Source organism: Microdochium trichocladiopsis (assembly GCF_020744255.1).
Source record: "Microdochium trichocladiopsis strain MPI-CAGE-CH-0230 chromosome Unknown B0I36scaffold_3, whole genome shotgun sequence".
NCBI classification, from domain to species: domain Eukaryota; kingdom Fungi; phylum Ascomycota; class Sordariomycetes; order Xylariales; family Microdochiaceae; genus Microdochium; species Microdochium trichocladiopsis.
The window spans coordinates 3695907-3722192 of NW_025763546.1; the positions used below are offsets into that span (position 1 = coordinate 3695907).

Genomic DNA, 26286 nt, shown 5'->3' on the forward strand with positions numbered 1-26286 from the left:
ACCTCGAAGGGAAGCTTGGTGAGACGCTGTGAATGGGTGCACGGCGGCAACCTGTGAAGTTCACGGCGGTGATTGTGCCTAGCGGGGGAGGCTCCCTGATGTACCGGGGCGGCCCCTGTCGTGCGCGGCAGCCCCTAATGCAGACCCCTTCAAGGCACTCACTTGTCCGGCAGACCGCCATGAGACGTGCGTGCCCCGCGCCGCAGGTGCCCCCAAAACTTTGGAAACTTTGGACCCTCGCGCGCTGCCACTACTCCCACATCACACCACCCAGCCCGCCGCCTTGGGACAACACGCCGGGCTTCCTCTGGGCGTTCTCCTTGCCTTTCCTTCCCGTGCTTCTCTCTTGGTGTTTGTCGCGTCCCGACCCGCCACCATGGAGGACCAGCTTGTCCAGATCCTCGCCAACACGCAGCTCCCCGCCGAGGGGCCTCGCAAGCAGGCCGAGCTCGACCTTCGCAGCAACCGATCGAACCCGGCCTTCCCCCTCTCTCTCACAAACATTGCCGGCCATGCCTCGGTCCCCGTCCAGATCCGCCAGGCCGCCCTCTCCCAGCTGCGCCTCTTTGTCGAGGACAACTGGAGCGGCCAGTCCGACGACGACCAGCCCACCATCCCCATCCCCGACCCCGTCAAGGCCCAGATCCGGCCCATGATCCTCGAGCTCGCCATCAATGCTACCGACCGGAGGGCAAAGACTTCGGCCAGCTTCGTCGTCGGCAAGATCGCCAATATCGACTTCCCTGAGCAGTGGCCCGACCTCCTGCCCACACTCCTGAACATCATTCCTTCTGGCACCGAGGACCAGCTCCATGGCGCGCTCCGTGTCCTCGGCGACCTCGTCGAAGAGAGCCTCAGCGACGACCAGTTCTTCTCCATGGCCCAGCAGATTGTCAAGGTTGTCTACGATGTCGCCCTCAACGAGGCCCGGAAGCCTTCGCTCCGCGCCCTCGCCGTGTCTGTCTTCCGCGGCTGCTTCAACCTCATGGATATCATCAAGGACGAGCACAACCAGGAAGTCACCAAGTTTGCCGAGGACGCCATGAAGGGCTGGTTCCCCTTCTTCCTGCCTGTCCTCAAGCTGCAGCTCCCCGAGTACGACGCGTCCACCAACAATCAGCCCGAGAGCTGGAACGGAATCGTGGCTCTCAAGCTCCAGGTGGTCCGGTGTCTCCTGAAGCTCAAGTCGGTCTTCCCATCGCTTCTCTCGCCCGAGACGCCAGCATTCTTCCAGGCCGTCTGGGAAGAACTTTCCCAGCTTGTGACTCCTTATGAGCTCATGTACATTGAGAGTGACGCGCAGGGCCGTCTCGAGGACTCTGACGGCCTCCCCTTCACGCTCGACTTCCTCGTGCTCGAGGAGCTCGACTTCCTCAACACCTGCATGAAGGCACCCCCCGTCCGCAAAGAACTCGAGGCGCAACTGAGCGCGCACTCCTCGGCACACGAGACACCCTGGATACAAGACATCATAAAGTTGACCTCTTCCTATGCGCGCATCACCAGAGAGGAGGAGGAGCTTTGGGATATTGATGTCTCCCTCTACCTTGCCGAGGAGACTTCCGTCAGCGCCAACTATACCCCGAGAACCGCCTGCGGCGACATTCTGATCAAGCTGGGCGAGTGGTTGAACCAGCAAGCTCTCGAGGGCTTGTTTGGATACACCAAGACACTCTTCAGCAACAATGAGTCGTGGAGGCTGCAGGAGGCAGCGCTCTATCTCCTCAACATCCTCGTCAGCGATCTCCTCGACTGCGACAAGTCTGTGAGCACGCAGATCACCCAGGCTTACTTGGAACTGGTGAACTATGCCATCACTCGCGCAGATCAGCCCATGCTGCGAGCCAGAGGCTACCTGGTCGGTGGTGTGTTGGCCGAGTGTGACCCGGTTGCTGCCGGTCTCATGGACCAGACTGTGGCTGCTATCACATCCGACGAATCAGAGCTCGTTCAAGTCGCCTGCATCAAGGCCACAGAGAGCTTTATCAAACCCGATGTCGAGGGGAATCACCGTGGACCGGAAGCCCAGACCAAAGTCGTGCAAGCCATCTCGCAGTGGATGGGGTCCAAGGACATGACGGAGCTGGAGGAGGCTGATGATTTGCTTGTGTCGCTCGCCGAGACTCTGCGCGCGGCCATCAATATCGACAAGCGCATTACAATCTCGTCAGATGTCCCTGCATTGGACCTTTTATTCCTGATTGCCAAGCACGGAGCCAACAACTTCCAGGTACGATGATTATCACCTTCGCAGTAATTGCATGTATGCATGGAAAACAACTAACGGTGGGCGAAAATAGGTCACTATGCTCATCTGCGAGGCATTTGAGGATATCGTGCAGACCATGGCCGACCCTCAGTCTTACCAAGCACTTTGCGCGAAGGTCTTGCCCTCTCTGAACGGCGCTTTTGATGTTGCTAGCGTCACATCAGATGATCCTCTTGTCATTGTGAGTACAGCGGCTCTTTCCAGAGACTGCCAATCATTTGCTGATGAAATTAGTTTGCCACTGAGTTGATGGCTGCCCTCACGCAGTATGGTTCGGAGCCTCTCCCTCCTGGGTTCGTTGCCGCTGTACTACCAAAGCTGTCGCGTCTCTTGATGGAGAACAACGAAGGGGAGATCCTGAGACCCGCGGCGGAGTCAGTCAAGTATCTTCTGGCACACGACCACGAGCAGATGTTCAGCTACCAGGACGAGAACGGAAGGGGTGGTCTGGAGGTCTGCCTGCACGTGGTCGACCGCCTGCTCGGTGCTAACATTGAGGATAATGCCGCCTCGGAGGTTGGCGGTCTTGCTGCTGAGCTCGTCGAGAAGGCTGGCCACGAGAGATTGGGACCGTTCTTGCCTCAGCTCTTGCAAGCTGTGGCCAACAGGCTCGCTTCTGCCTATGGTGCCACTTTCATCCAGTCACTTATTCTCGTGTTTGCAAGGCTGTCTTTGGTTGGTGCCAACGACGTTGTTGAGTTCTTGAGCACCATCAACATCAATGGCGAGATTGGTCTGCAAGTTGTCCTGAGCAAGTGGCTGGAAAATTCTGTCAACTTTGCTGGCTACGACGAGATCCGGCAAAAGTAAGTGTCATGGTTCCCAGTTTCTCATCAGGGTCTCGCGGCTAACGAGAATGTCCCCGTAGTGTCATTGCGCTGTCCAAGCTGTACACCTTGAATGACGCGAGAGTCAACCAGACAATGGTCAAAGGTGACCTGATTGTACCTGCGAGCGACAGGATCGTGACCCGGTCACAAGCCAAGGCCAACCCGGACCAGTACACCATTATTCCAGCGCCACTGAAGATCCTCAAGGTGCTGATCGAGGAACTGCTGTCCGCGTCGGGCCTGCAAACGGCGGCCAACGCCGCCGCCGCCGCTGCCGCCGAGTTTGCCGACGACGATGACGACGATGGATGGGAGGACGACCCGGATACGATCGACCTGAGCCTGGGCTCCACCAAGAGAGACCTGATGGGCTTCCTGGACTCAAGCAACATCCGGCACCGCGACGACGAGACGCAGGAGTACCTGACCGAGTTCTTCATCCGCGCGGCCCAGGACAACGTCGCGGGTTTCAAGGACTGGTACGAGAATCTGAGCGAGGACGAGAAGGCCAAGCTTGCCGACATGGCGGGGGCGCAGCAGCCTTGAACAAGGCAAGGGGGTTTGGTCTAGACAAGGCAGAGTGCATAGACTTAGTGAAAATACCATGAATACCATACACTTGGAGCGACAAACAGTATCGCGGATAAGATCAAATAGTATCGTACCATCGCGCGACGGGAGTTACCATGAATGAAATATGTATCATTTAACTAGATAATACAAGTAAGAATGAAGGGTCAATTTGGTTTGTAGAAAGAACGCCTCGCAACCCGCGACCGTCTAGGAAAAGTTCCATGTTCCTCTTGCTCGTTCCATTTAGAGAGTGGAGGGCACAAGCGGACACAAAAAAAAAGGCACGAAAAAGGTGTTTTACAAATTGAAGTATCCCGACAGCCCAGAGGTTTTCCATGCCTTAGATGAAGTCGCCGCCTCCAAAACCACCGCCGCCGCCGCCAAACCCACCAGGGCCTCCGCCGCGACGCCCGCCCATTCTGCCAGATGGCGGGCCGCCAAAGGGGCCCACGGGGTCGAATCGCGCCCCCGGGGGAGCTTGAGGATCGAAGTCGGGCCTGTCGGGACCCAGACCGCCGAACATCGGGTCGCCGAAAGTGGGGTGCATGCCGCGGTGACCGCCGCCGGGGAGGCCGCCCCACCCGCCGCCGCCACCGGGCCGCAAGGGGTCATGCAGACCCGGGCCGAGTGGAGGTGGATTCAGATCATCGGCACCGACACCACCAAACGGAGTCCGGCCGCCGGTATGGAGAGGACCACCGCCTCGCGGCCGGTTGATGTCGTAAGGGTCCTCAAAGTCGGGCGGTGGGAAGTCGCCGGCCGGGACGGGGGCTCTTGGTGGCGGGTCCAGGGGGTCTCTGAAGGGATAAGGATTCGCAGGCTTGGGGGTCAGGTCAGGTATTTCTGGCTGCGGATTCCTCGGCCCACGCCGACTTGTATCTTCGGCGTCTTCGCGAGCGGCGCGGTCATCCGGCGATTCCTCCTGGTCCTCTGCTGGCTGCGCGTCACCAGGCTGAGAGCTAGGCAGCAGCTCCTGGACAATCTGGACATGGACAAGGTTGGCCAAGGCGATGATCTGGTCATTTGAGACGAGGATGTTGCGGAGTTTCTGCGGCAGGTCGGCCCTTTCTTCGAGACCCTCGTCGTTGAGAGTGATGCGCAGGGGTAGGGCGGCGTTGCTGATGTAGTCTTTGATGAGGACCTCTGCGCGGGCGATGGTGTCGCTGCCATGGGCGATGCCGCGGATTTCCGCCTTGCCGCCGAGGCGATCGACCTTTATGACGAAGCGGCTCGAGGAGGAGTCGTGGTGGGTGTAGACAAAAGCGTAGGTGTTGAAGCTGGCGTTCCAGTTTGCAGGCAGACGCGGGGCGATGCTGTGGCACTGTGCTTCTGCAGGAGGTAAGACCAGGGTCAGCGAACATGTGGGGGGCTTTGCAACAAGCAGGAGGAGGAGGAGGGAGAGTCTTACCGTCTGGCTTGTCCTCGTCGAAGCCGAGGAGGCGGAAGCCAAGCGAGGTCATGCAGGCGTGGACAAAGAGGGCGAGGGCTTCGTGGGAGCTGCTGAGGTCTGAGGTGGTGTCGCCATGCTGGTGGGTCGAGAGGGCCTCGGCCATGGCGCGCAGGACGGCCGAGGGGCTGAGGGGGCCGACGGCGACCATGATGGGCAGAGGTTCGTGTGCGCGAGTGGCGGCGTGTGTTTGTGGGTGCGTGGTCGTGCGATTGTCTGTTGGCGACGTGGTGGAAGTGGAAGTGGAAGTTGACGTTGATGTAGTTGGCAGGTCGTGGTGACGTGAGCGTGCCACGGGCAGCTGCTGCCTTGAACTACGAGACGGCGAGCTGGCAGGGCAGGTGTGGGGGGAAGGAGGGGAGGCCAAGCTATGGTGCTTAGCTCAAGCTTGTGTGGGTCTCAGGGTCTGCGGCAGTGGAAGCGCAATCAAGGACGACCGGGCCGGGGGCCTTTTTCTGACAGACAGACAGACAGACAGACAATCACCCTTGTGCAAAGACTGGGGGCCGCGCGGGTTTTTCCAGTCTGGGTCGGTCTGTGCCGACGTGGATGTCGTATGTACGTACCCAGAGGGTAAGGTGAGGTGCAGCACGCACGGCAGCAAGGGAGGAGGCAGTGGCAGGCAGGGGATCCACCACAGCCCTACAGTACCACTCCGTCCCGACTCCATCTCCCCCCATCCACTACCATAGTTCCTTGAGGTATGTAGTGTATGTGTCTCCCGTTCATCTGCCATCTCCACCTGCCCACCGCTGCTCACTCGCCCACGCGCAACCCTCGGGGCTGGCCATATTCATTCGACCCGTCCATACAAACGGCTTCTTCCGCCTCATCCCTTCTGCCCTGGTCCCAGAGAGCCTCTCCGTCGCCATCTGCAGCAGCCACGCTCGACCACTTGCATGCACCTCGTCGTTACACAAGGCCAGCCAACCAAGACACATCAATCGACATCGCCCTCCCCCAGCACCGCCTGCATCTCCTCCACCCCGTCCTCCTCCTCCTCTTCCTCCATCAACCCTCAGCCCGCCGTCACCATCCACGCTCTCTCCCTCTCTCTTTCTCTCTTCCTCTCTTCCTATCTCCCCCCCCACCCCTCTCTCTCTCTCCCACTCCCTTCCCGAAGATGCAGACTGCCATCGTCCTCCATGGCCCGACTGCTCGCCTCTTCCCTCCAGCCTGATGCCCAGCGCCCTTCCCTCTTCTTCCGCCTGCCGCCCGAGCTGCGCAACCGCATCTACCACCTCTGCGCCGGCAACTACATGGAAGTTGCCGCCGGTGGCACTCCCCTCGATCCAGACTCTTTCCTGCGCGACGGCCATGTCACCCCAGTCCCGCCCCTGCTCTTGACCTGCAGGTTGATCGCCAGCGAGGCCACGGCAGTTCTATACAGTCTCGCCCGCCTGCGGTACGTCGCCGTCCTCGGCTCCACGCGTGTCGAGGTCCACGCCGTTGGCCGCTTCTCCCCGCGTGCCATACACCACTTACACCTCGAGATCCGCCCCGTCTGTTGGCAGCAGGCCTGTGACAACCTGGCCCGCCTCGTGCCCCGCCTCACTAGCCTCGAGACGCTCGGCATATACCTGCCACGGCCCATGGGTTGGGAGCAGCATCCCCTCCATGACGGCGGCCTGGCGGGCAATCTGCCGCGTCAGACCCCCAGCAATCAGCACCACATCAACGGCTACCACAGGACGAGCAACAACAGGGCCTTGCTAGCGGACAGCGCCTGGCGCGCGCTCAAGCCGATCCTTGTCGCCGCTCAGAGGTCCGGGCTTGCAAGTCTCGAGCTCAGAGGTTCATATGATCGCCGCTTCGCAAAGCTCGCACAGGACCAGCTTGACCTGGACGTCATCCTGGGACCCCAGGACCACGACTACTACATCACCGAAGAAGACGGCGAGCTGGAACAAGAACAGCCGCCTGTCGACAATGTTGCCCAGAACGGGCCACTAGAACATCCCATGTCTCATGGACCGAGCAGTCCACAGCTTGCGGCACTCCCACTGACACCGGCCATCATGATTAGAAGGCCACCAATAGTGCATCTCGAGACCGAGACACACCAGGGTCATCCTTAGATTCTCTGCCACACAGACTTGAGCCATGGCGGACGATATATAGTTTGCATTACAAGAAATAATTTTATCTGCGCAATGCGCTCCCCCCGAGAGGAAGAAAAGGCAGGAGAAGGGAAAAGGAAATGAAAAGGTGGACCTCCGCCGAGGAGGACCCATTTGTAAAACAGCAAACCCCCAGAACTCCCCAATTCAATGATAAAGCAAAATGGTAAACGCCAGTGTGCATTCCGGGTAGCCGAGTTCCTTCTTCTGTCAGCCGGACGACCAATGCAAAACCCTCTCATAATGCTGTTCAAGTTTGAGATAATGCTGAATCCGAGCAGCACTTCGCTCCCGCCCGGAATATTTAAAGCGGTACAGTATGCAAAGCCGCCAGTGCCAGTGTATTGGAAGCTGTCATCGGCTTGTATCGCACGGACAACAAGTTCAGCAACCGCATCGCATCACGAAATTACTACCATCGGCGACTAGATACACAAAGTTAGCATGAATGGGAAACAAGGTGCTGAAACACGTTCACATACTTGAATGCAGAAGCGACCTGTTGCCGGCGCTTCTTGGTGCGAGGCGTGGTCTCCTCGACTGTCGCAGTCGGGGCTTGCCGTTTCAGAGCCCGGGAGGACTTTGTCGCACTCACGTCGTCGCCCTTTCTGTGCGCTTGCTTCTGTCGTTGCGGCGTGGGCGGCGGCGGCGGTGTCAGGCTAACCTTGGCCTTACCGCCCTTCTCGCTATCGCTGTCAGAGTCATCGTCGTCTGAGCCCTCGATCCCGAGCAGTGCCATTTCCGTCGGCGTGAGAGGTGACTCCGGGTGCGAAAGTTCGCTGACGATTGACGCCTGTCGACTGACTCTCCCACGGCTGTGCCAGCTCCTCAAGCTGCCTCTGCTAGATGGTCGCTCGGGGTCGTTCGTCTCGCAGGTGTGACGGACAGTACTCTCGTGGGGCGATGCCACTTTGATCGTGTCTTGTTCAATGCCCACCTGTGTTCGCGGTCCTCTCGCATCCCGGTCAAGACTATGCTTGTGTTTGAAAGTGTCTATTGATGTTGTCGAGTTCTCCTCACTGAGCCCTTGTCTGTCGGACAGCTGGCCCTTAGATCCCCGTGACTCGTTATTGGCGCTGGCGTGCTCATAGTTCGCAGGACGCTGTTGCTCGTCTTCATGCGCTTTAAACAATTGAGCTTGCCGATTGTCTGGGGGTGATTGGCGGGATGAATTGTATCGTTTCAGATGCACGTCATGTTGTCGATCATCCTGCTCAAGTCTTTGCACAAACGAATTGTTGCCTGACAAGGAACGCTTGGCGTCGCCCTTGCCATGCTTGTCGGGTGATGGCGCAACTAGGGCCTCATGTGGTGACCTCACGCCCGCTATCTTGGTTTTATCGCCTTGATTGGCCTTGTCCGCAGGAGGGCGTCCGTTCGCTTTCATCGAGGCATGTTGGGAGCCTTCTCGGGCACTCTGCTCTCTAGACTGCTTGTCGTGATCGGCTAGCCGCGCCAGCATACGTGGATGGATGTCCAAAGGATCAGCCCATAGTGGAAACCACTTCTTGATGCGCCATTCCTTAGTATCTCGGATGCTCAGAGCAAAATGGTCCACATTTGTCGCTGTGATGTACTCAGTCTGGAGCACGTCATCATACCCGTTTGGTGATGGAATGTCTTCCTCGCTGTACTCTTGCGGTAGCGGTTTCGAAATTGGACGGCTTTGGTAGTAGGGCACCCAGTCGGCAAAAAGCTGGCCCAGCATCCACTCAAAGTCGTCATCTTCCTCAAAGGGCCTATCGCCTCTCGATTCAACCTTCGAGTCGGTCGCTTCTGCCTCTTCAAAATCCCAAACAGGCATGTAAGGCACAACGAGCCCCCATTGGAGGATTTCGCCATCAGGAGCTGGTGCTTTGGTATCACTTGCAGACTGCCGTTGCTGCCGTTGGGCTTTGTCTGCTCTTGGCCGCTCATTTTGCTTCTCTGACACTTTCGAGTTAGTCTGTTTGGACTGACTCCTGTCGCCCTTACGATTGTTGCTGCCGTTGCTACCGCCAGGTGGGTCGTCCCGACGCCGTTCATGGCGGCCACGTCTTTCTACGGCAGCCGATCGATGGGGTGGTGACTGGTCTTGACCTTGACGTTGTCTGTGAGGACTCGCTTCTCGCGGGGAATAGCGCGGACGGTCCCGGCCATAGTCGCGACCCCTGTAGTGGCCCTCATTTTCTGATTGTCGATAATGCCTGGACGGCCATGAGTCCCTGCTTTGTTCTCTGGGACTTCGATCCCTGCCATATGCTTCGCGATGATAAGGCGGCGGCGAATACCGCGAGTGCCGGTCATGCGGGGGTGGACTGCCATGAAAGCCAGCATGCGCATCTGAGTATGTGGAAGGTGGCCTTGGGTAGTCGTGCGAGAGCGGATAAGAATAGTGGTGAGGTGGGAGTGGTGGAGGCGGAGGGTGATGGGGTGGGAGGTGTGAGCTAGAGTAGCTGTAGGGAGGTGACGGTCGTGGTCGCCCATGATCATGAGCATACCCACCATGAAGGTCATGAAGTGGTCGGTATGGCGGTCCAGGAGGCGGCGGCCCATATGGATTTGATGGGCCCGGATAGTGGTTATAAGCTCCTGGCGGTGGTGGAGGTGGGGGAGGGAGGGCGCTGCTATGGTGATACGGATCGAAATGTTGAATCGGCGCCCCATACGAAGGCCCATAAGGATGGTGATACGACGGTGGTGCTTGATACCCAGGCGGGGCCGGCGGCTGAGGCGGAAGGCTTACTCCTGATGGAGGATCATAATGGCTAATGCTTGAAACAGGAGTTGGGGGTAGCGGATATCTTGTGATCACTGGACCTTTTCCCCGTCTCGAGTTCGACGCCGCCCCATCGGCGGAAGTTCCGTCGCGAGGGTTCTGTTTCGCGGCCAAAGAAGCCTCCAAGCCCCTACAAGCCCAAGTATGGTTAGTGACTTGCGCAGCGAAGCGCAACGCTTGCCGTCGCGTTGTGTTGGGGAGAGGACTGGATAGTTGCTTACGCAGGAATCTTTCGTGCTGGCTCGGGACAAGCATTGAACCAGTGGCCCCTGATGCCACAATTGTAGCATGGAGGATCACCTGCACCGCCATGATAGCCAGGCACTCCATCGACCATGTTGACTGGCCCTCTCCAACAACAGCTACCTGAGCTCCCAGACTACTTGCCAATGGCGGAATGGGCTGAACGGCATTTGTGATTGCGGCACAAGGAGGCCCTATCGAGCAGTCAGCCAACCGCACCGTGGATAGACCTCTCCTTGATATGCTGATGAACAGGCGAAAGGGTGTGCTTGGAATCACAAACCTGTGGGAGAGCTAGTGGACAGGGTCCTCCGGGGGATGACGGCCTGGGCTGTCTGGCAACGCCGGTACTCTTCAGGCGTGAGGTTCAAGCTCTAAAAGCCTTTGAGAACAATCGCAGGATGGTGCCGAGAACGACCGTGGAAGGGTCGCAGGCTATCGATGCAGTTTGCCTGCCGGCTGTGCATCCCGCGCCAAGCTGGCACGAGGTCTGCCTCAAGTCGCGTCCAGAATGGTGGTGTGCCCGTCACGAACAGTGTGCACTGCTGATGCCCAGCACAGCAGGATCACAGTCGCGACTTCAGAGACCTTGACGAGCTCATCGAGCACAGAGACCGTGGATGTCGAGACGTCCAGTGTCGTCCAGGGTCACGGGCGTGCTTGAGGCGGGTGTGACATGGATGGCAGCTTGGGTGTCGCGATCTGGGTCCAAGGGCGAATGCGACAGACCAATGCCTGCGACTTGGGGCTTGGTCTGGGGTTGTTTGCTCAGATCACTAATAAGGGTCCTCCGGGGGTCGCCTGTCAGTCATCGGCAGGTACGTACTCCGCACACCTTGGCCAACCCACTTTCTCATCCGAACGGCCCGTCAGGGCGTCACGGTGGACGCTGGCGGCTGTCCACCACGGCAGCAGCCACTGTGAGGTGGCTTGGACTTCACGAGCATCTCATTCCTGCGACCTCGACACAGAACTCGAGGTTTGGATGAAAATCCTAATTAGAACAATTTCGCAAGGACGACTAGACTCGCAGCACATCCGCATCGACTCGAACGCACGAGCAGAACCACAGCACATCGATTCAGGTCTGTGGGGCGGCGCCACATCAGCTTCATGTCTGGGGCTTGAATCCAAGGACACGAAGATGTCACGTCTGCACTTTCTAGATACTGTGCGGAAAGCGGCTGCTGCACAGGACAAACCCACAGATTCATCGGGGCAGGTGGAGATCCCAGTGTCAAGCGGCAAAGAACATCACGTACACTCAAACGTAAGTACTTAGGCATTCTCGAGAACAGAGCGTGCAGCAAAACAAGCAGCGTCTGCGATAAGAATGCGATAAGCCGTGTGCCGGGAGCTGTGGCGGAGAGCTCCCCTGAAACTGCTGCACAGTCATCGCCGTCCATCCCACTTACCAACCAGGCCTCCCTCCCCCTCGTGCGTCAGTCGCGACACCTGGTTGTGACAGCTTTCGCCACTCACAACCACCTCCTGGCTCTACGATGCCTACCGCTTAACTCGCACGTCCTCCACGACCTACTACTCCAGCCTCATGTGAGACTTGTGCGACGCCCAGACCCATCCGATGAACATGCCGGCAACACCCTCCACTTTCCTTGCAGAAGAGTGTACTTTTTTCCGAGCACAAGGGAGCTGAACCCCAAATAACCTCCGTCCTTGAGAGTCATTGTTCCACCGATCCGTCCCGCTCAAAATGCCTGGGCTGCCAGGTTAGTTTCCAGAAGCTAGAAAGTGTACCGAGCTCGGGCTGATTCGTTCCTGCAATCTAGCCTCGGTCGATCTGGATGAATGCATCTCAAGGCTATACAAGAAAGAGCTGCTGGCCGAGTCGGTGATCGAAGCAATATGTGCCAAAACCAAGGAACTGCTTATGCGTGAGAGCAACGTGGTGCACGTGCGCGCACCCATCACCGTCGTCGGTGACATTCACGGCCAGTTCTACGACCTTATTGAGATTTTCAAGATCGGTGGATGGTGTCCTGACACCAACTACCTCTTCCTTGGTTCGTACGCTCTATTCAGCACGTAGAATCCAGGCAGCCAGGCTAACCAAGCGGTCTCTCACCACAGGCGACTATGTCGACCGCGGCATGTTCAGCGTCGAGACGATCTCACTACTCGTCTGCCTCAAGCTCCGCTACCCCGACCGAGTGCACCTCATTCGCGGCAACCACGAGTCGCGCGGTGTGACCCAGTCCTACGGGTTCTATACAGAGTGCTCGCGCAAGTACGGCAATGCTAACGTCTGGCACTACTTCACCGACATGTTTGACTTCCTCACCCTGTCCGTCGTCATCAACGACCAAATCTTCTGCGTGCATGGAGGCCTCTCGCCTTCAATACACTCGATCGACCAGATCAAAATTATAGACCGCTTCAGAGAGATACCCCACGAAGGACCCATGGCCGACCTGGTCTGGTCAGATCCTGACCCGGAGCGAGACGAGTTCTCGCTGTCACCGCGCGGAGCGGGGTACACCTTTGGGGCTCGCGTGGTGAAGAAGTTCCTCGCGGTGAACGGGATGAACCACATTCTGCGCGCGCACCAGCTATGCCAAGAAGGATTCCAGGTGCTGTACGATGACCATCTGAGCACAGTATGGAGTGCACCAAACTATTGTTATCGATGCGGCAACATGGCCAGCGTTCTCGAGGTCAGCGACACAGGAGAACGCTTCTTCAACGTATTCGCCGCAGCACCCGAGAACGACGCGGTCAAGGACATGCAGCAGGCGGGCTTGGACAAGACCGCTGACGGGAACGCCCTGCCAGATTATTTTCTCTAGGGTAATGACCTTGGTGGTCAGCTCCCACGCGATGGACTCGACAATGACGCAGACACTTTGGTTCTAGAACGATACGCGAATGGAGGAGCTTTCTTCTTTGAACTGCGAAAACTCAACAGTCGCACTTGTCGCTGTTACGATGGCCGAACACATGAGATACCTGTTCCTTTTGTATATACGGCGCCAATGTATACCCACTTTGCGGAGCGTCGCGGGGCATAGCCTGTTATAGACGGTAGTGATTGAGCTGATTCAAATTACCCACCATCTCATGAAACACGTTCTCAAACGTCTTCACGCGGCACTTTCAAGATGTCACAACTACTGGGCCAATTCACAGCTTCCATTTACAGGCTGGCGTGTGCGGACCCCCGCATGTTGAACTTGTTCTGAAGTTTTATCTATTTGTGCGCTAGGCTTGTGAGATGGACTGGTATTCGTGAGGGCGTGAAATTTTGTGAAGGTGTCTGGTTATTTCGTGCTTGCATAGTTGCGAAGAAGGCGCCTATGACGCTCCGAAACTTGAAGAAATATCATGTTTCCGCAGCGCCAACGGCTCGACGTTCAACGTGACCGTCTACCAGTCCTTGGCGATATCAAAGCTCCACTCAAAGCTGAGGTGAGAGATCTTGTCATCGTCCACGAAGCTGGACACGGCGTTATAGTGGCCGCGTGCGAGCATGCCGGAAGGGGCCTCCTCTTCGTTGACTATGCCGTCCAGTTAGTATCAATATGGTCGGAACGGGAGTTGCATATCATCGTGTAAGCAGATTAACTTGCATTTCTTCGTGTAGAGAGGCTGCTTCTCTGTGTTTGGCGCATAGCTTCCCTGTGCCAGGTGTTAGACTATATCTTTCGAAGCAACAGATGCTCCTCTACAACAACACGTACCAGCATCTCAGAGTCCTTGCTGACCCTGATACCCTTGCGCTTGACGACCTGGACGTACTGGAGACCGCTGAGGACCTCGTGCTGAACCTTGAAGGTGACGGACATGGTGAACTTCGAGCCTTCCTTGATGGTGAAGGGCTTGTCCTTGAGCGTGTTCTCGCTGCCGGGCTGGGACAGATCGATGGTGACCGGGCTTCTGCCAGGCGAGTCCATGGTCAAAGACTTGATGATGCATACACGCTTGTCGTTAGGGTCGGAGAGATCCTTGCCACCGCCAAGGCCGAGTGACTGCTTGTACCGCTGAAGGGACTCGTCGTTGGCATCTGCAGCATGATGTATGTTAGTCGAATCTGATCTTGTCCGTCTGTCGCGCAGTTGGGTGTCATCTATGAATCCGTGTAGCGTCAAGGTAGATATCCTTGGTGTCATGGGTCGGTTGGAGAGCTTGCTGGCCCGCTGAGGCAAGGCATTGTCACCAAAGAATCCCGGAGCTCCACAGCATGTCAGAAGAGGGTCGAGGCCATGATTGTAGTAGGCCTTTGAGTGCCAGTCCAGGTCCAAAGTAGATATGTCTGAGTTTCGCGCAGTTGCCGATAATTTTCGCAAGAAGCCGTTGAAGTTGCTATGTGATTCGGCAGAAGCCCTCGCAACCGGTAGGAGCGGCGCGATTTCGCACACGCTGTCCAAGTCTGCGGTTGTTGTGGTCATGCTGCAGTCTGGAACGGAGCAGTGCGATTTCCCTGATACGTCCCAGAAAAAGGCGCGAGTGTCTATTGCTCGGCTTGTTTGTGCACATCTCGATGTAGATCTTAGACAGGCAAACGCTTGAGCAGTAGGTGAGGCACTCATACGAGCGCAAGCGTACAGGAGCCGAGGAGAGACACTGCTCAGGGACTGCTGTTGAAAAGTGGATGACAGTGTCTGTATCCTGAATATGACTCCTCACACCAGGCTTTGGAGTCTGAAGCTGTGGCGCGAAGGGTTGTGTCGAGACGCGATGACTAGTTTTGGTGTCTTGACAGTAGTCGACCAGCTCCAGATGACAGGAGGGATGACATAGATGCATCAAAGCCGCCGAGTTCTCTGGTGACATTCAGGGAGAAGAGTGCCGGTAGGCATTGGCTGGTTGCCCTTGCTCATAAGCCGTATACAGTCTTCAAGTCGCGTCGTCCCTTATCTGTGGACACTTCTTGGCTGGCTCGGTCGTGGGAGGCTGTTTTCGAGCTTCGGGCGTCCCCGCTCCACCCCTCCCAGAGAAAGGTCAAAGAAGCGGTATGTGTCCATGCAAGCTGGTGTTGTTGCCCAACCAGTCATCGAGGCACGATAAGTTTTCGGGTGCGAACAAGAGGTCGACCGCGTTCGGATGACCTGACCAGGGGAGGACAACCGGGGAAGGAAGGTTCTGAGCTGGAGAAGGACGATGTGGCCAACCTTTGGAAGGTATGAGAGGTCGCTGAAGCGGTCGCTTGTAGCCTCGCTCGCGGAAAACAGAGAGATTTGCTGCCGCCCGCCACGATGATGACGTGCTCACGACGTGCTGGGTTGGAGGAGCTGGAAGTGTGTCTGCGATGGTCACAATGACTTACCCATGTTTTCGTATTCGGCCAAGCTCTGCTTGGGCTGCGAGAGCTTGTAGCCCTGGGTCTGCTCGGGCAGAATCTCCTCCTCGTGGGACGCCATGGTTTTCAATGAGTCGAGTAAGCGTAGGAAAGTTCAATGCGTCAAGACTGTCCTCAGGATACTCTATGGGGGAGAGCGAGACTGGCGGTGATGCGATTGTATATTTGTAGGGGTAGGTGGAGTAAGGAGCTCTCCATTGTTGCCATGCACCACGTTGAGGTGGGGTCCATTGGTGAGGGGCAGAGGGGGAAGGCCTAGCCAGCCGCCCACGCACCAGTATCCGGGTGGTGGGTGCTGGAGTTGGACGCTCCGGACAGACCTCACTGGAGGCAAGAGGCTTGCCGTCTGCACGACACTCGCTTTGTAGAGCTTGGGCCGGCAGCGAACAGCCTCAGCCCCGTTTTACCAAGACCTCGTGAGCATTTCGTCGCCTCGGAATCTATAAACGCTTCGGAGCAAGAGATCGAGCGCGACGCCCACAAGATTGATGGGGCCAAGCCTGCCAGCACAAGTTGAAGAGATGGTGGGAATCGCAAAGGCTATGCAGTGGTTAGGAGCCTGTCTGTGAAGCCTCGGAAAGCCTTGCTTGACGCACTCCACAGACGCGATATGTTTGATGCTTGCTGGTAGGTCCCCGCAGGCATTGGACTGGAGCTTGAACTGCCCGACGATACGTCTCGGGAACTGAGCCCGGCCCAAGTATTATGCTTATTAGGTAATCAATATCGTGTGCGGGTGCTGCAGCGTGGGCAACGCTTCAAAGTCTCAGGTGTGTCGGTGCAGTTTCGCAATGTTGGTCATCGCAGCGGCCCTGGCTGGATGCTCCAGCAAATGAGCGAGGATGAGCAGAGGAAGCGCACAGACCAGGTTCGCAGGATGAAGCAGCGTGAAAGGTGGATGGGGTTCATATGAGATGGCCTGAGCTTGCGAGCCCGAGTGCACAGGATTGGCCCTCGCCAGAGTGCGGGTGGGGCAGTCAAGTGGCCTTGTGCAGATTGTCTGCTCCAGCAGGGGCTCCATCTGCGAAGCTGACAGCTTGCAGGTACGCTTATGTATCCTGGAGAGGAGACAACCAGGGCACATCAGTGGCCACCATCAGCCGGGTGTCCTCAGAGGCAGACAGGCGCGACGAGGCCGTGGTGCTGGCCTGTCCGCAGCGTACGCCTTGCGAGGGGTGGGAGGCTTCAAGACGAGGGTGTTCATGTCCAAAGACCAGAATAAGAGGCGCGCGCGGGAGATGTGTCTGCTGGTGGAGGGTTTAGGGGGCCTCGCGGGAGATGAGAGCGCCGGCGGGCGTGGTGCCGGATCTGGCCACACGCGGCGCGGACGGGCAGGTCGCGCCGCGCGCGAGTCGAGCTTGCCTGCTTGGCCTGGGTGCGCTTGACATTCATGGGTGACGGCCCCGGGTTTTGCGGGCTCGACCCCCCGTCCGTTGTCGCGCAGACCGAGTGTCAAGGGGTGCTTGCTGCCAGCAGAGAGAGCAATTGCGGTCTTGGAGGCGATCGCTCGAGCTCGACAGGCACGACAATCCCGTGCCCCTGGCCCAATCCCTCGACCCTTTTTTTTTTTTCTCCTCTGGTCTTCTCTCTGCTCCCGCGCTGCTTGCCGCCCGGTCCTCTCCAAAGCCGCCGCCACTGCTGCTCTGTCTCCGCCGGAAGCTCGTCAGTCCTGTCCACCAGGCTCCACCACCCGTCTGCTGCTCGACTTTGCGCACCGCACGCACTACAGAGCTGCGCACACCCCCTTCCCGTCTTTCGTCTCGTCCTCCCTCGCGCGACTCTTCCCTCCTCCAAGCTCTTTGCCCAGCTCCTGCTCTGACCCGATCGCGTGCGGCAAACTTTCCCACAAAGGCTCCAGCGCAGACACCTCCCTCTGTCCTCGCCTGCGCGCAGCGGTCCCCTTCAGTCACCTTCTCATCTTCCTGTACGTTCCTCCCTCATGGCGCGCCGTTGCCAACGCTCGCGTCCACGCGCCCGCCAACCGCTTTGCCATTGCTCGTTCGCGCACCGCGCATCGCGACAATCGCCACAGTACTGACAGCGAGTGCGCGTTTGCAGAATCCCCGTATACACCTTGTAGTACTATTCCACGCAGCCTGCCATTTCTTGCTGCCCTCTTGCCCTTCATTCTTTCGCGCCCTAAAACACATCGTTCATCTCTTGTTGTTCACGATGGCCCCCTCCAGACAGCTTCCGAGCAAGCACAATCCGCTGCTGACAGAGGACATCCCTCCTTGTAAGTTGTTCGATCTCGTGACCCATCCCCTGATGCGACCCTGTCGCGAACCGTCGCTGACAGGCATTGTACACGCGCAGATGCCGACTTGGTGGCTCGCCGCCGGCTGGGCCAGACACAGTTGACGGCCAAGATGGTCGCCGCTGGCGCTGCAGGCGATGTCGACCCGTCGAGCCTTGGGGTCTTTGATTACGCCCACCTCCGTGCGCCTCTGCCCAAGGGCATCACTTCGGGCATCTTCAAGTCGTCGCCCAACTCTTACTTCCTCATGCGCCGCAGCGCCGACGGCTATGTCTCCGCCACCGGCATGTTCAAGGCCACATTCCCTTATGCCGAGTCGACAGAGGAGGAGGCTGAGCGCAAGTACATCAAGTCGCTACCTACCACAAGCCCGGACGAGACGGCTGGAAACGTTTGGATTCCGCCCCAGCAGGCTCTTGCCCTCGCCGCCGAGTACAACATCGGCCCGTGGATCAGCGCCCTCCTCGACGCAGACGAGATTGCCGTTACCAATGCCAGTGACAGCCCACCCAAGAAGATTGTTGCGCCGCCCAAGTTCGAGCCTCGCGAAAGCACGGAATTGGCCTCCCCGCCCGCCTCGATTTCTCGCAGCACGCGCGCTCGCCGTTCCGCTAGTCCCTCGAAGAAGCGAGTCATCGCATCGCCGCGTAAGCGGTCGTCTAAAGCTGCTGCCGCGGCTGCCGTGGATATCCCCGCGCCTGTAACGGAGTCTGCTGGAGAGTTGGCAACACCCGCCCCATCCACTGCCGCGGACGATATCGCCATCGAAACAACCGAGAAGGAGCCGGCTGTGGTGCTCGCACCTATGGAGGAAGAACCCAAGGTCCAGGTCAAGGTAGACCAGGATGTCAAGATCTTCCGAGGTGTCGAGACGACGCACACGACTATTGAGATCGACCTGCCGGTCTCCGAGCAGCCCAGTCCCGAAGATGCCAAGAAGATGATTGAAGAGGCCAAGGCGATGGTCGCGGCGGCGGCCGCCGAAGCAGCGGCCTCGTCCACCCCCATCACCAAGACAAAGAGGAAGGCTGAGGATATCTCCACAGCACCGGAGGAAGAGGGCGCCGACATGGCTGCGTCTGATGCGCCGACCGACCGAAGATCCAAGAAGGTCAAGACCGAGGTACAGCTTCGCAAGGAGCGTGTGAGGAACCGGGCTTTGGTTGGTCTTAGTGCCACTTTGGCTATTGGGTACGTGATCTCCTTTCGCTGCACGACTGTGCTGCTTGATCTTCGTATGACTGACCATCCTGGATAGTGCCATCATTCCTTACGTTATGGGCGTCTTTTGAGCGCAGCTGCCTTTTTCCTGGTCATGATGTCCAACGCGATACACTAGTATGGAGATGAAGGCGAGCGCAACCTGCATGTTGACAGTCACGCGTCCGCTCCCATCTCGACTCAATTTGATTCTTTTTGCACATACCCCTTTCCTGCGCCAGAGCCTATACAGATCGCGCGCACACCCCCGCGACTCCTACCACCACGGCATTTTAGATGGCCTTTTTTGCATAAACCCTCCTTGCCACTTGCACATTCGACGACATGACCCGTTGCCGCGAGAAGCACGAACGGCAGCGGCTTCCCATGCGTGCAGGGCGATAATATAATGGAAGATTCTTGATACCACTGTTACCCGCGCATTGTTGTTTTTCACCATGGATTTTCGGCGCGCGGGGAAATCGGGCAACTTTTGATTTGGTCGGGGTCCGGCGTCTGGCTGGGATGGCTTGTAAAATTTGGCAGTAGACAGATCAAGACGAGCCGTCTAGCACAGTCCGTAGAAATCCAGACTATACTGCCACAGACAACGAGTTACGGATCTTGTGATGTGACTTGGTGCTGCGCGGCGAGCGTTGGCCATACGTGCCTAAGTAAATACGCTGTACTTTAAGTATGCCATATCAGCGTGAGGGTGCAACCTACAGCCTTGCTCAACAGCAGGGTCGCACCCTGGGGCGGGCACCTAGGCCCCGAGAGTAGCTGGTGCCGCTTCTAGGCTAGCACCGGCAAGGGCCGGTTCTATTTTCCCCGGAAAACAGTACCCCGCGGCTTTCTCCACGTTTTGGTGGCTGGAGCTCCTCCTCACAGCCAACCGGGGGCCCGGTGGTGCTTCCGTCTTGCCGACTTGAAGAATGCAGTCGTGGGGTTTTCTTTTTGTTGCCGGCTCCTCCCGTCTCTCCTTCTCCATTCACATGCTTTGATTACTTTTGGGGGGTCTTCTTAAGCCAATATATCTCGTCTCTTGGCCGCCGATTATAACCAGCAACGTTCCCGCGGACATCTCCTTGCCGTCTTCGTGAGCATGCGACCTCACTCTGTGGCGTGGAGCATGCTCCGCTCCACACAACGCCGTGCATTCTCCTCGACGGCGAGGCGGCTCGACAACTATGGCTTCATAGGGCTGGGCCAGATGGTAAGTGTCCTGGCTCATTGCTTTGTTGGCAAGAAAAATGCCCTGCTCTCGGGTGTACGAGAAATAAGCGACTAACACCTCGGCACAGGGCTACCAAATGGCAAAGAACCTCCAGGCCAAGCTCCCCCCAACGGACTCGATACGCATCTACGACATCAACAAGGCGGCTGCGGAGAAGCTCGCGGGAGAGATGCGCGCGTCGGCTGCGGGCGGAGCCGCAGTAGAGATTGCCGAGAGCGTGCACCAAGCTGCTCGTGAAGCTGTACGTCCTCGCACGCCTGCCGTTTCTTACGGGCACGGCAGGAAAAGCAGTACCACACTAGGGCGCAGGGAAGGTGCATCAGATACGCTTGCTGACATGACTTTTCAACACACATTAGGACACTGTCATCACCGTGCTCCCAGAGCCGTCACACGTCAAGGGCGTCTTCTCCGAGATCCTCACGCCCGACTTACCGCACAAGAGCACGAGGCTCTTCATCGACTGCTCGACCATCGACCCCTCAAGCTCGCGCGAAGTCGCCAAGAGCGTGAGCGCCGCGCAGCAGGGACAATTCGTCGACGCGCCCATGTCTGGTGGCGTGGTGGGCGCCACCGCCGGCACCCTGACGTTCATGCTCGGCGCCCCGGACAGCACGGTGGACAAGCTCGAGACGATCCTCCTGCGCATGGGCAAGCGGGTGCTGCACTGCGGACCGCAGGGGACGGGCCTCAGTGCCAAGCTCGCCAACAACTACCTGCTCGCCATCAACAACATTGCCACCGCCGAGGCCATGAACCTCGGCATGAAGTGGGGGCTCGACCCAAAGACGCTCGCCAACATCATCAACGTGAGCACCGGCAAGTGCTGGCCCAGCGAGGTCAACAACCCGGTCGCCGGCGTCGTCGAGACCAGCCCCGCGAACCGCGACTATGCCGGCGGCTTCGGCATCAGCCTGATGAAGAAGGACCTCAAGCTCGCGATCCAGGCCGCCGACGAGGCAGGCGCCAGGCTCGAGCTGGGCGACCGCGCGAGGGACGTGTACGAGACGGCGGAAAAGGTCGAGAGCTGCAAGGGCAGGGACTTTTCGGTCATTTACAGATACCTGGGCGGCAAGGAGTGATTGATGCCCAGTACTGACGATTGGCAGAGGCAAGCCGTGGAGCTTCCTGTGGCTAATGCATGACAATCATCGTCGTGTCAGTCGCCGATACACTCCAAGAGAAGGCGGGACAATGGCCGATATATCTCTTGGTCAGCTACTTGGGACTACAGGTGTTACATTGATGTACATACATTATAGATTGCAGGCCCAGCTGAAAGATTCGGTAGGTTGTTCTGGACCGTGGAATCATCTCACGAGTGGCACTGCTCGCAGGTTGTGCTCTGATATTCAAGAACATTACTGGGACGAGGGCTTACCATTAAAGCCACCCAATCAGTACCTTCAGGGGCTAGAAAACGGTTATCAGAAAGAGAAACATTTGTTTCGAAGTCATGCGAGATGGTTGGCAAGTGATTAATCGCGTATGGCTGTAGCCACTGGCCGCAGGATTTACCATGTGCAACGCCGGCTGCTAATTGTGTGCATCAAGGTAATCAGCTTGAAGCGCGACTAGCGCGCGGTCAAACATTCAAAGTAGGAGAAAAGGCACCATACTAACAGAGGGTCGTGTATAGGATGGCGCCTCACCAGCCTTTCTGTTTGACGACTTCACAATCTGAACATGGCATTTGAATACTAACAATCTAGCTCAGGTCATAATTTGTTTCAATCTTGTGGAATTGATCTATCACATCATGTCTATAAGAAAAGACGTGCTAGCAGTCTATCTCCAGTATCCTCGTGGTTGCACAACCCTCATGGGTTTGAACCGACCTCCTGGGTCTCCAGTCCAGGAGAGGTACAGACGTAAGGGTAAGCATATAGGAAGGTATGGTCAACGCTGTAGTCAAAGCGACAGTTCCTCGGGGCTGCTCTCCAACAACCACAAGAAGGTATCACTAGCTACAAATCAGAAAATATGCCCAACCATGCAGGTAAACCCCCCGAACTTTTGTGCTCCTCGAGAAGACGTAATGACAAAGGAAAAGGCAAGGGAATCATGTCCATGAACTGGTATTATGTCGTAAGAAAGTCGTCAAAGGAAGGCGTTTGGAGCTGGCGACATGCTTAGTCGTCCTCGTCAGAGAAGACCTCCTCACCACGCTTGCGGCGGGCCATACGCTCTGTAGCAGTAATGAGTTAGCAGGTGAACATGGTAAGTTGCAGATTGGTTGCAGAGTTGACTTACCCTTCTTCTTCTTTCTCGCCTCGGCACTGGACAACTTGACCTTCTTCTTGGTGGTGACGATCTTGTTACCCATCGCATCAAACTTCTCCTCCTCGTCATCATCCTTCTTGTCCAGTCTGGGACCGCTGCCCTGGCCCTGAACCCAGTTGTGGCCGGAGGGAGTCATCTTGCCGTCAAGGACGGCCCAGACCTCCTCAGTGATGTCCTTGGTGAACTCGGCGGAGTGAGTGATGATGATGACACCACCCTCGAACTTGCGCAGAGCCTTGGACAGGGCACCCAGAGAGTCTCTGTCGAGATAGTTGGTGGGCTCGTCGAGGACGATCAAGTGAGGACGCTGCCACGAGCAGGCGGACAGGACGACCTTGACACGCTGGCCACCAGAGAGACCACGCATGCGAGAGTGAGAGACAAGCTCAGCATCCAGACCGAAGTTGGCGCAGTGCTGCTCGATCTCCTTGCGGACGAGAGGACGGAACTGACCAGAGGCGAGAGCCTCCTTCATATCGACCTCGGCGACCATCTTCTGGTGAGAGGCCAAGAGCTCAGAGCGGGGCAGCCAGACGTTGTCGGCAGTCATCATGGGGACCCAACGCTCCTGCTTGAGACCAATGTTCTCACCCAGAGCGAAAGAGCACTCGTACTCGTAGCTGTTCTTGAACTTTCTACGGCTGTGGATACCGATGACACGGCGCTGGGTACCCTCGACCTTGAAGATCTTGTCCATGGCCTTCTCATCATCCTCGGTGATGATCTTGTTGGCGCGGTCCATGGTCTCACGATCCTCACCAGTCTGGAAACGCCACTGGATGTACTCGGAAGGAGTCTTGTCCAGGTGGTTATCGATGTGGGCGAAAGCGTGCTGCTTGATGTACGCGATACGAATGTTCTCGTGCTGGTAGATCTCACCGGCAGTAGGGATGAGCTCGCCAGTGAGGACGTTGATGAGAGTGGACTTGCCGGCACCGTTGGGACCGATAACGGCAATACGGGAGCCCAGCGAGCACTGGAAGGAGATGTCGGAAATCTGGGGCTTGGGGGTACCGGGGTACTGGAAGCTCATCTTGGTGGCACGGAGGATGGCCTTGGCCTTGGTCTTGACACCCTCGAGGAAACCAGGCTCAGGGAAGGTGAACTCGATCTCAGATTCGCCAAGCTCGTAGTAGGACTTGGCAGAGGGGTTCTTGCGGACGAACTCCTTCAAGTTACCCTTGTAACGCTTGAGCTTGAAACGCTCGTAGTGGATGATGTACTGGGTAACATTGTCGAGGAAACCACTGTCGTGGGAGACGATGATGGAAGTGCAGGGGGAGTTGATGAGGTAGTCCTCGAGCCACTTGACGTTCTTCACGTCCAAGTGGTTAGTGGGCTCGTCGAGGAGCAGGATATCGGGAGCCTCGAAGACAGCACGGCACAGAGCAAGCTTCATCTTCCAGCCACCAGACAGAGCGCTGATCTCGCCGTTGACCATCTGGGGAGTGAAACCGAACTCGTCAAGGCGGGCCTTGACCTCCTCAAGGCTGCTGGTGACGTTGGCCTCCTGGAGCTTCTTCATAGTCCAGTCGATGGTGGTCATCTCAGTATCGGCAGAGTCAAGGTCGTGCTCGACGAAGACAGTCTTGACTTCGCTCTGCTTAGGGAAACCCTCGACCTGCTCGTTGTTGATGGCACGCATGAGAGTGGACTTTCCGGAACCGTTGGGTCCGCAGAGACCATAACGGCGACCACGCTTCAGGCGAAGACTGGTCTGGTTGAGCAGGATCTTGGCACCGTAGGCAAGGGAGAAGGTGCAGTTGCAGAGATCCTCACCCTCATCATCGTCGTCCTCCTCGGCACCAGCCTCCTCACCACCGGGGGTAGCGTTCTTGCGGAGGGTGTCAACAACAGCCTCAGCATCAGCCGGGCCAACCAGGACGGTGATGAAAGGCTTGATGGCAGCAGCCCAGGTAGGGGCAGCAGTCTCCTTCTCGTCAACGAGCTGGCCGGCAATGGCGGAGACGTAAGCAGACACGGGTCCGAGCTTCTCGACAACGGGAAGGGCCTTGCTGGGGACAGCCTTCTTGAGGTGGGCAAGGACAACCTTGATGTCACCGTCGTGGCGAACCTCGGGGATGACACCATCCTTGATGTCACCAACACGGATGAGGGTGTCAAGAGCCTGCTTGGTCTTCTCACGAGCCTCGGGATCAGCCAGGTTGTCGTAGTTCTTCTGGAGACCAGGCATCATCTTGGGCAAGAAAGGTGCAACGATGGCGGGATCATCGACAAGCTTGCACATGTTGTCAACAATGACGGCAGCCTTGCGCTTGATGGCAGTCTCACGCTCGGCAAGACCACGATCGAGAAGGGGAACCATGAGCGCAAGAGTAGGCTGCTCGACCTCGGTGACGAAGGTGGTGGCACCGAGCAAGTGAACAGTCTCGGGGACGTTCTCGGGCTTGGCGATACACTTGATGAGCTCAGGAATGAAGCGCTCGATATCCTTGTTGACGATGAGCTCGCAGAGCTTCTCCATGGTCTTGTAGGCACGCTCCTTGACCTCCTTCTTGGTGTCCCACATGGACTCGGAGATGACAGGGATGAGCTCGGGAACGCGGTAGGCGAGCTGAGCAGGGGCCGACTTGACGAGAGCGTCAATGCCGTCGAGAGCAGCAATCTTCTCAGGCCACTTCTGGGCAGTGAGGATGGAGTGGGTGAGGTGAGGAATGACGGCCTTGCAGGCGTTGGGGTTAACAGCCTCAACGATCGCAATGGTGGCAGCGATACCAGCGTTCTTCACACCAGCAATCTTGTCACCAACGGCACCCAGGGCAAGGGGGAGCAGCTCAACGAGGTAGGGCTCAACGGCGGCAGAAACCTCGGAGTGCGAGGCGATGGCCTGGATGGCGTTGGCAGCCTTCTCACGGAGAGCAGCATCCTTCTTGTTTACGATGGCAGTCTTGAGAGCCTCAACGGTCCTGGAGAGTCGAGGGCGCGGTTAGTCGGCCGCTGGAAGTGTTGCGAGTGGGCATTACCCTGATGCGTGGCGGGGGGGGGGAATAAGCAGAACTTACTTGACGGGAGCATCCTGGCTCTCGATGGGGCCGTTGATGAACTGAGCAAGGGCGCTGGACGCCTCCTTGATGTCAGAAGCCTCCTTGGAGATGGTAAGCTTCTGCATCAGGTCGTCGAGGACCTTGATGGACTGGGCGTTCTCCTTGGCAGCCATGGCGATGGTGTTTGTCGGAGAGACGATGGGGAGGTTTTCGGGTTTAGAGGAGGAGGACGGGTCGAAATCAATCGCTCGTTCTCGATGGGGGGTTTTTTATTTTTCGTGTGGCCTCTTATCGGGGCGATAACCGCAGAGTGGCGGGGTAGTGCGCCCGATGACGGGGAGTCGAGATCGAGGCGGGAGAGAAAGAACGCAACCTGAGCTGGAGAGTCTCGGGATGCACTCGTCTTGATCTTGCTAGAAGAAAAAGAGAGCAGAGATGGAGAGATGAAATGGAGAGAGTTGGCAGGAGGAGGGAAAGGGGAGGCCGGGCGCCATGGGACGGCGGGTGCTGACGACTTTTTATCTAGGTGTTGACCCTGCAGCAGGCGGTTGGTGGGACAGCCAGGCTGGCTTCTCCCACCGGGTTTCGGGCCTGCAGCACTGTCTTTGCCATTGATGGTTGCCCCCCCGAAGAACTTTTTTTCTGCCCGCCTGGCGGGCTGGCTGGCTGCTCAGCGTGCTGCTGTCCCGCCATACCGCGCACCCGCAAATTTTTTTCCTTTCCTTAGTCGCCGCCCAGCCAAGGGTG

The 26286-nt window shown here is 57.6% G+C and overlaps 9 protein-coding genes across 9 annotated transcripts; 5 read left to right on the forward strand and 4 right to left on the reverse strand.

Annotated features, from left to right (window-relative positions):
- Positions 1-253: 253 nt before the first annotated feature.
- Positions 254-3779, forward strand: B0I36DRAFT_421416 (armadillo-type protein). Its single transcript, XM_046162180.1, has 4 exons — positions 254-2230; positions 2301-2450; positions 2504-3075; positions 3138-3779. The coding sequence occupies exons 1-4, from the start codon at positions 377-379 to the stop codon at positions 3643-3645; spliced, it is 3084 nt and encodes a 1027-aa protein (XP_046015840.1). The 5' UTR covers positions 254-376; the 3' UTR covers positions 3646-3779.
- B0I36DRAFT_319021 (PI31 proteasome regulator N-terminal-domain-containing protein) lies at positions 3780-5386 on the reverse strand. The gene is made up of 2 exons (XM_046153357.1): positions 5081-5386; positions 3780-5001 (listed from the first exon to the last, which is right to left on the reverse strand). Exons 1-2 carry the CDS (start codon positions 5268-5270, stop codon positions 4013-4015), a joined length of 1179 nt encoding a protein of 392 aa, XP_046015841.1. The 5' UTR covers positions 5271-5386; the 3' UTR covers positions 3780-4012.
- A 523-nt stretch (positions 5387-5909) lies between these two features.
- On the forward strand, positions 5910-7293 carry B0I36DRAFT_96426 (uncharacterized protein). Its single transcript, XM_046163660.1, has one exon. The coding sequence runs from the start codon at positions 6019-6021 to the stop codon at positions 7195-7197; it is 1179 nt and encodes a 392-aa protein (XP_046015842.1). The 5' UTR covers positions 5910-6018; the 3' UTR covers positions 7198-7293.
- A 358-nt stretch (positions 7294-7651) lies between these two features.
- On the reverse strand, positions 7652-10334 carry B0I36DRAFT_347483 (uncharacterized protein; the record flags this gene model as incomplete). The annotated part of the gene is made up of 3 exons (XM_046156576.1): positions 7652-7664; positions 7722-9389; positions 10219-10334. The coding sequence occupies 3 exons, from the start codon at positions 10332-10334 to the stop codon at positions 7652-7654; spliced, it is 1797 nt and encodes a 598-aa protein (XP_046015843.1).
- Positions 10335-11954: 1620 nt separating this feature from the next.
- On the forward strand, positions 11955-13047 carry B0I36DRAFT_361081 (calcineurin-like phosphoesterase; the record flags this gene model as incomplete). Its single annotated transcript, XM_046158428.1, has 3 exons — positions 11955-11970; positions 12031-12264; positions 12332-13047. The coding sequence occupies 3 exons, from the start codon at positions 11955-11957 to the stop codon at positions 13045-13047; spliced, it is 966 nt and encodes a 321-aa protein (XP_046015844.1).
- A 288-nt stretch (positions 13048-13335) lies between these two features.
- On the reverse strand, positions 13336-15741 carry B0I36DRAFT_96421 (immunoglobulin E-set). Its single transcript, XM_046163659.1, has 4 exons — positions 15525-15741; positions 13939-14261; positions 13828-13876; positions 13336-13755 (listed from the first exon to the last, which is right to left on the reverse strand). The coding sequence occupies exons 1-4, from the start codon at positions 15616-15618 to the stop codon at positions 13625-13627; spliced, it is 597 nt and encodes a 198-aa protein (XP_046015845.1). The 5' UTR covers positions 15619-15741; the 3' UTR covers positions 13336-13624.
- A 1988-nt stretch (positions 15742-17729) lies between these two features.
- B0I36DRAFT_347486 (uncharacterized protein) lies at positions 17730-19072 on the forward strand (the record flags this gene model as incomplete). The annotated part of the gene is made up of 2 exons (XM_046156577.1): positions 17730-17793; positions 17874-19072. 2 exons carry the CDS (start codon positions 17730-17732, stop codon positions 19070-19072), a joined length of 1263 nt encoding a protein of 420 aa, XP_046015846.1.
- Positions 19073-20146: 1074 nt separating this feature from the next.
- On the forward strand, positions 20147-21333 carry B0I36DRAFT_239852 (putative 3-hydroxyisobutyrate dehydrogenase G6G8.5; the record flags this gene model as incomplete). The annotated part of the gene is made up of 3 exons (XM_046149720.1): positions 20147-20230; positions 20319-20492; positions 20611-21333. The coding sequence occupies 3 exons, from the start codon at positions 20147-20149 to the stop codon at positions 21331-21333; spliced, it is 981 nt and encodes a 326-aa protein (XP_046015847.1).
- Positions 21334-21975: 642 nt separating this feature from the next.
- Positions 21976-26099, reverse strand: B0I36DRAFT_319031 (armadillo-type protein). The gene is made up of 3 exons (XM_046153358.1): positions 25558-26099; positions 22505-25461; positions 21976-22439 (listed from the first exon to the last, which is right to left on the reverse strand). Exons 1-3 carry the CDS (start codon positions 25710-25712, stop codon positions 22384-22386), a joined length of 3168 nt encoding a protein of 1055 aa, XP_046015848.1. The 5' UTR covers positions 25713-26099; the 3' UTR covers positions 21976-22383.
- Between the last annotated feature and the right edge of the window lie 187 nt (positions 26100-26286).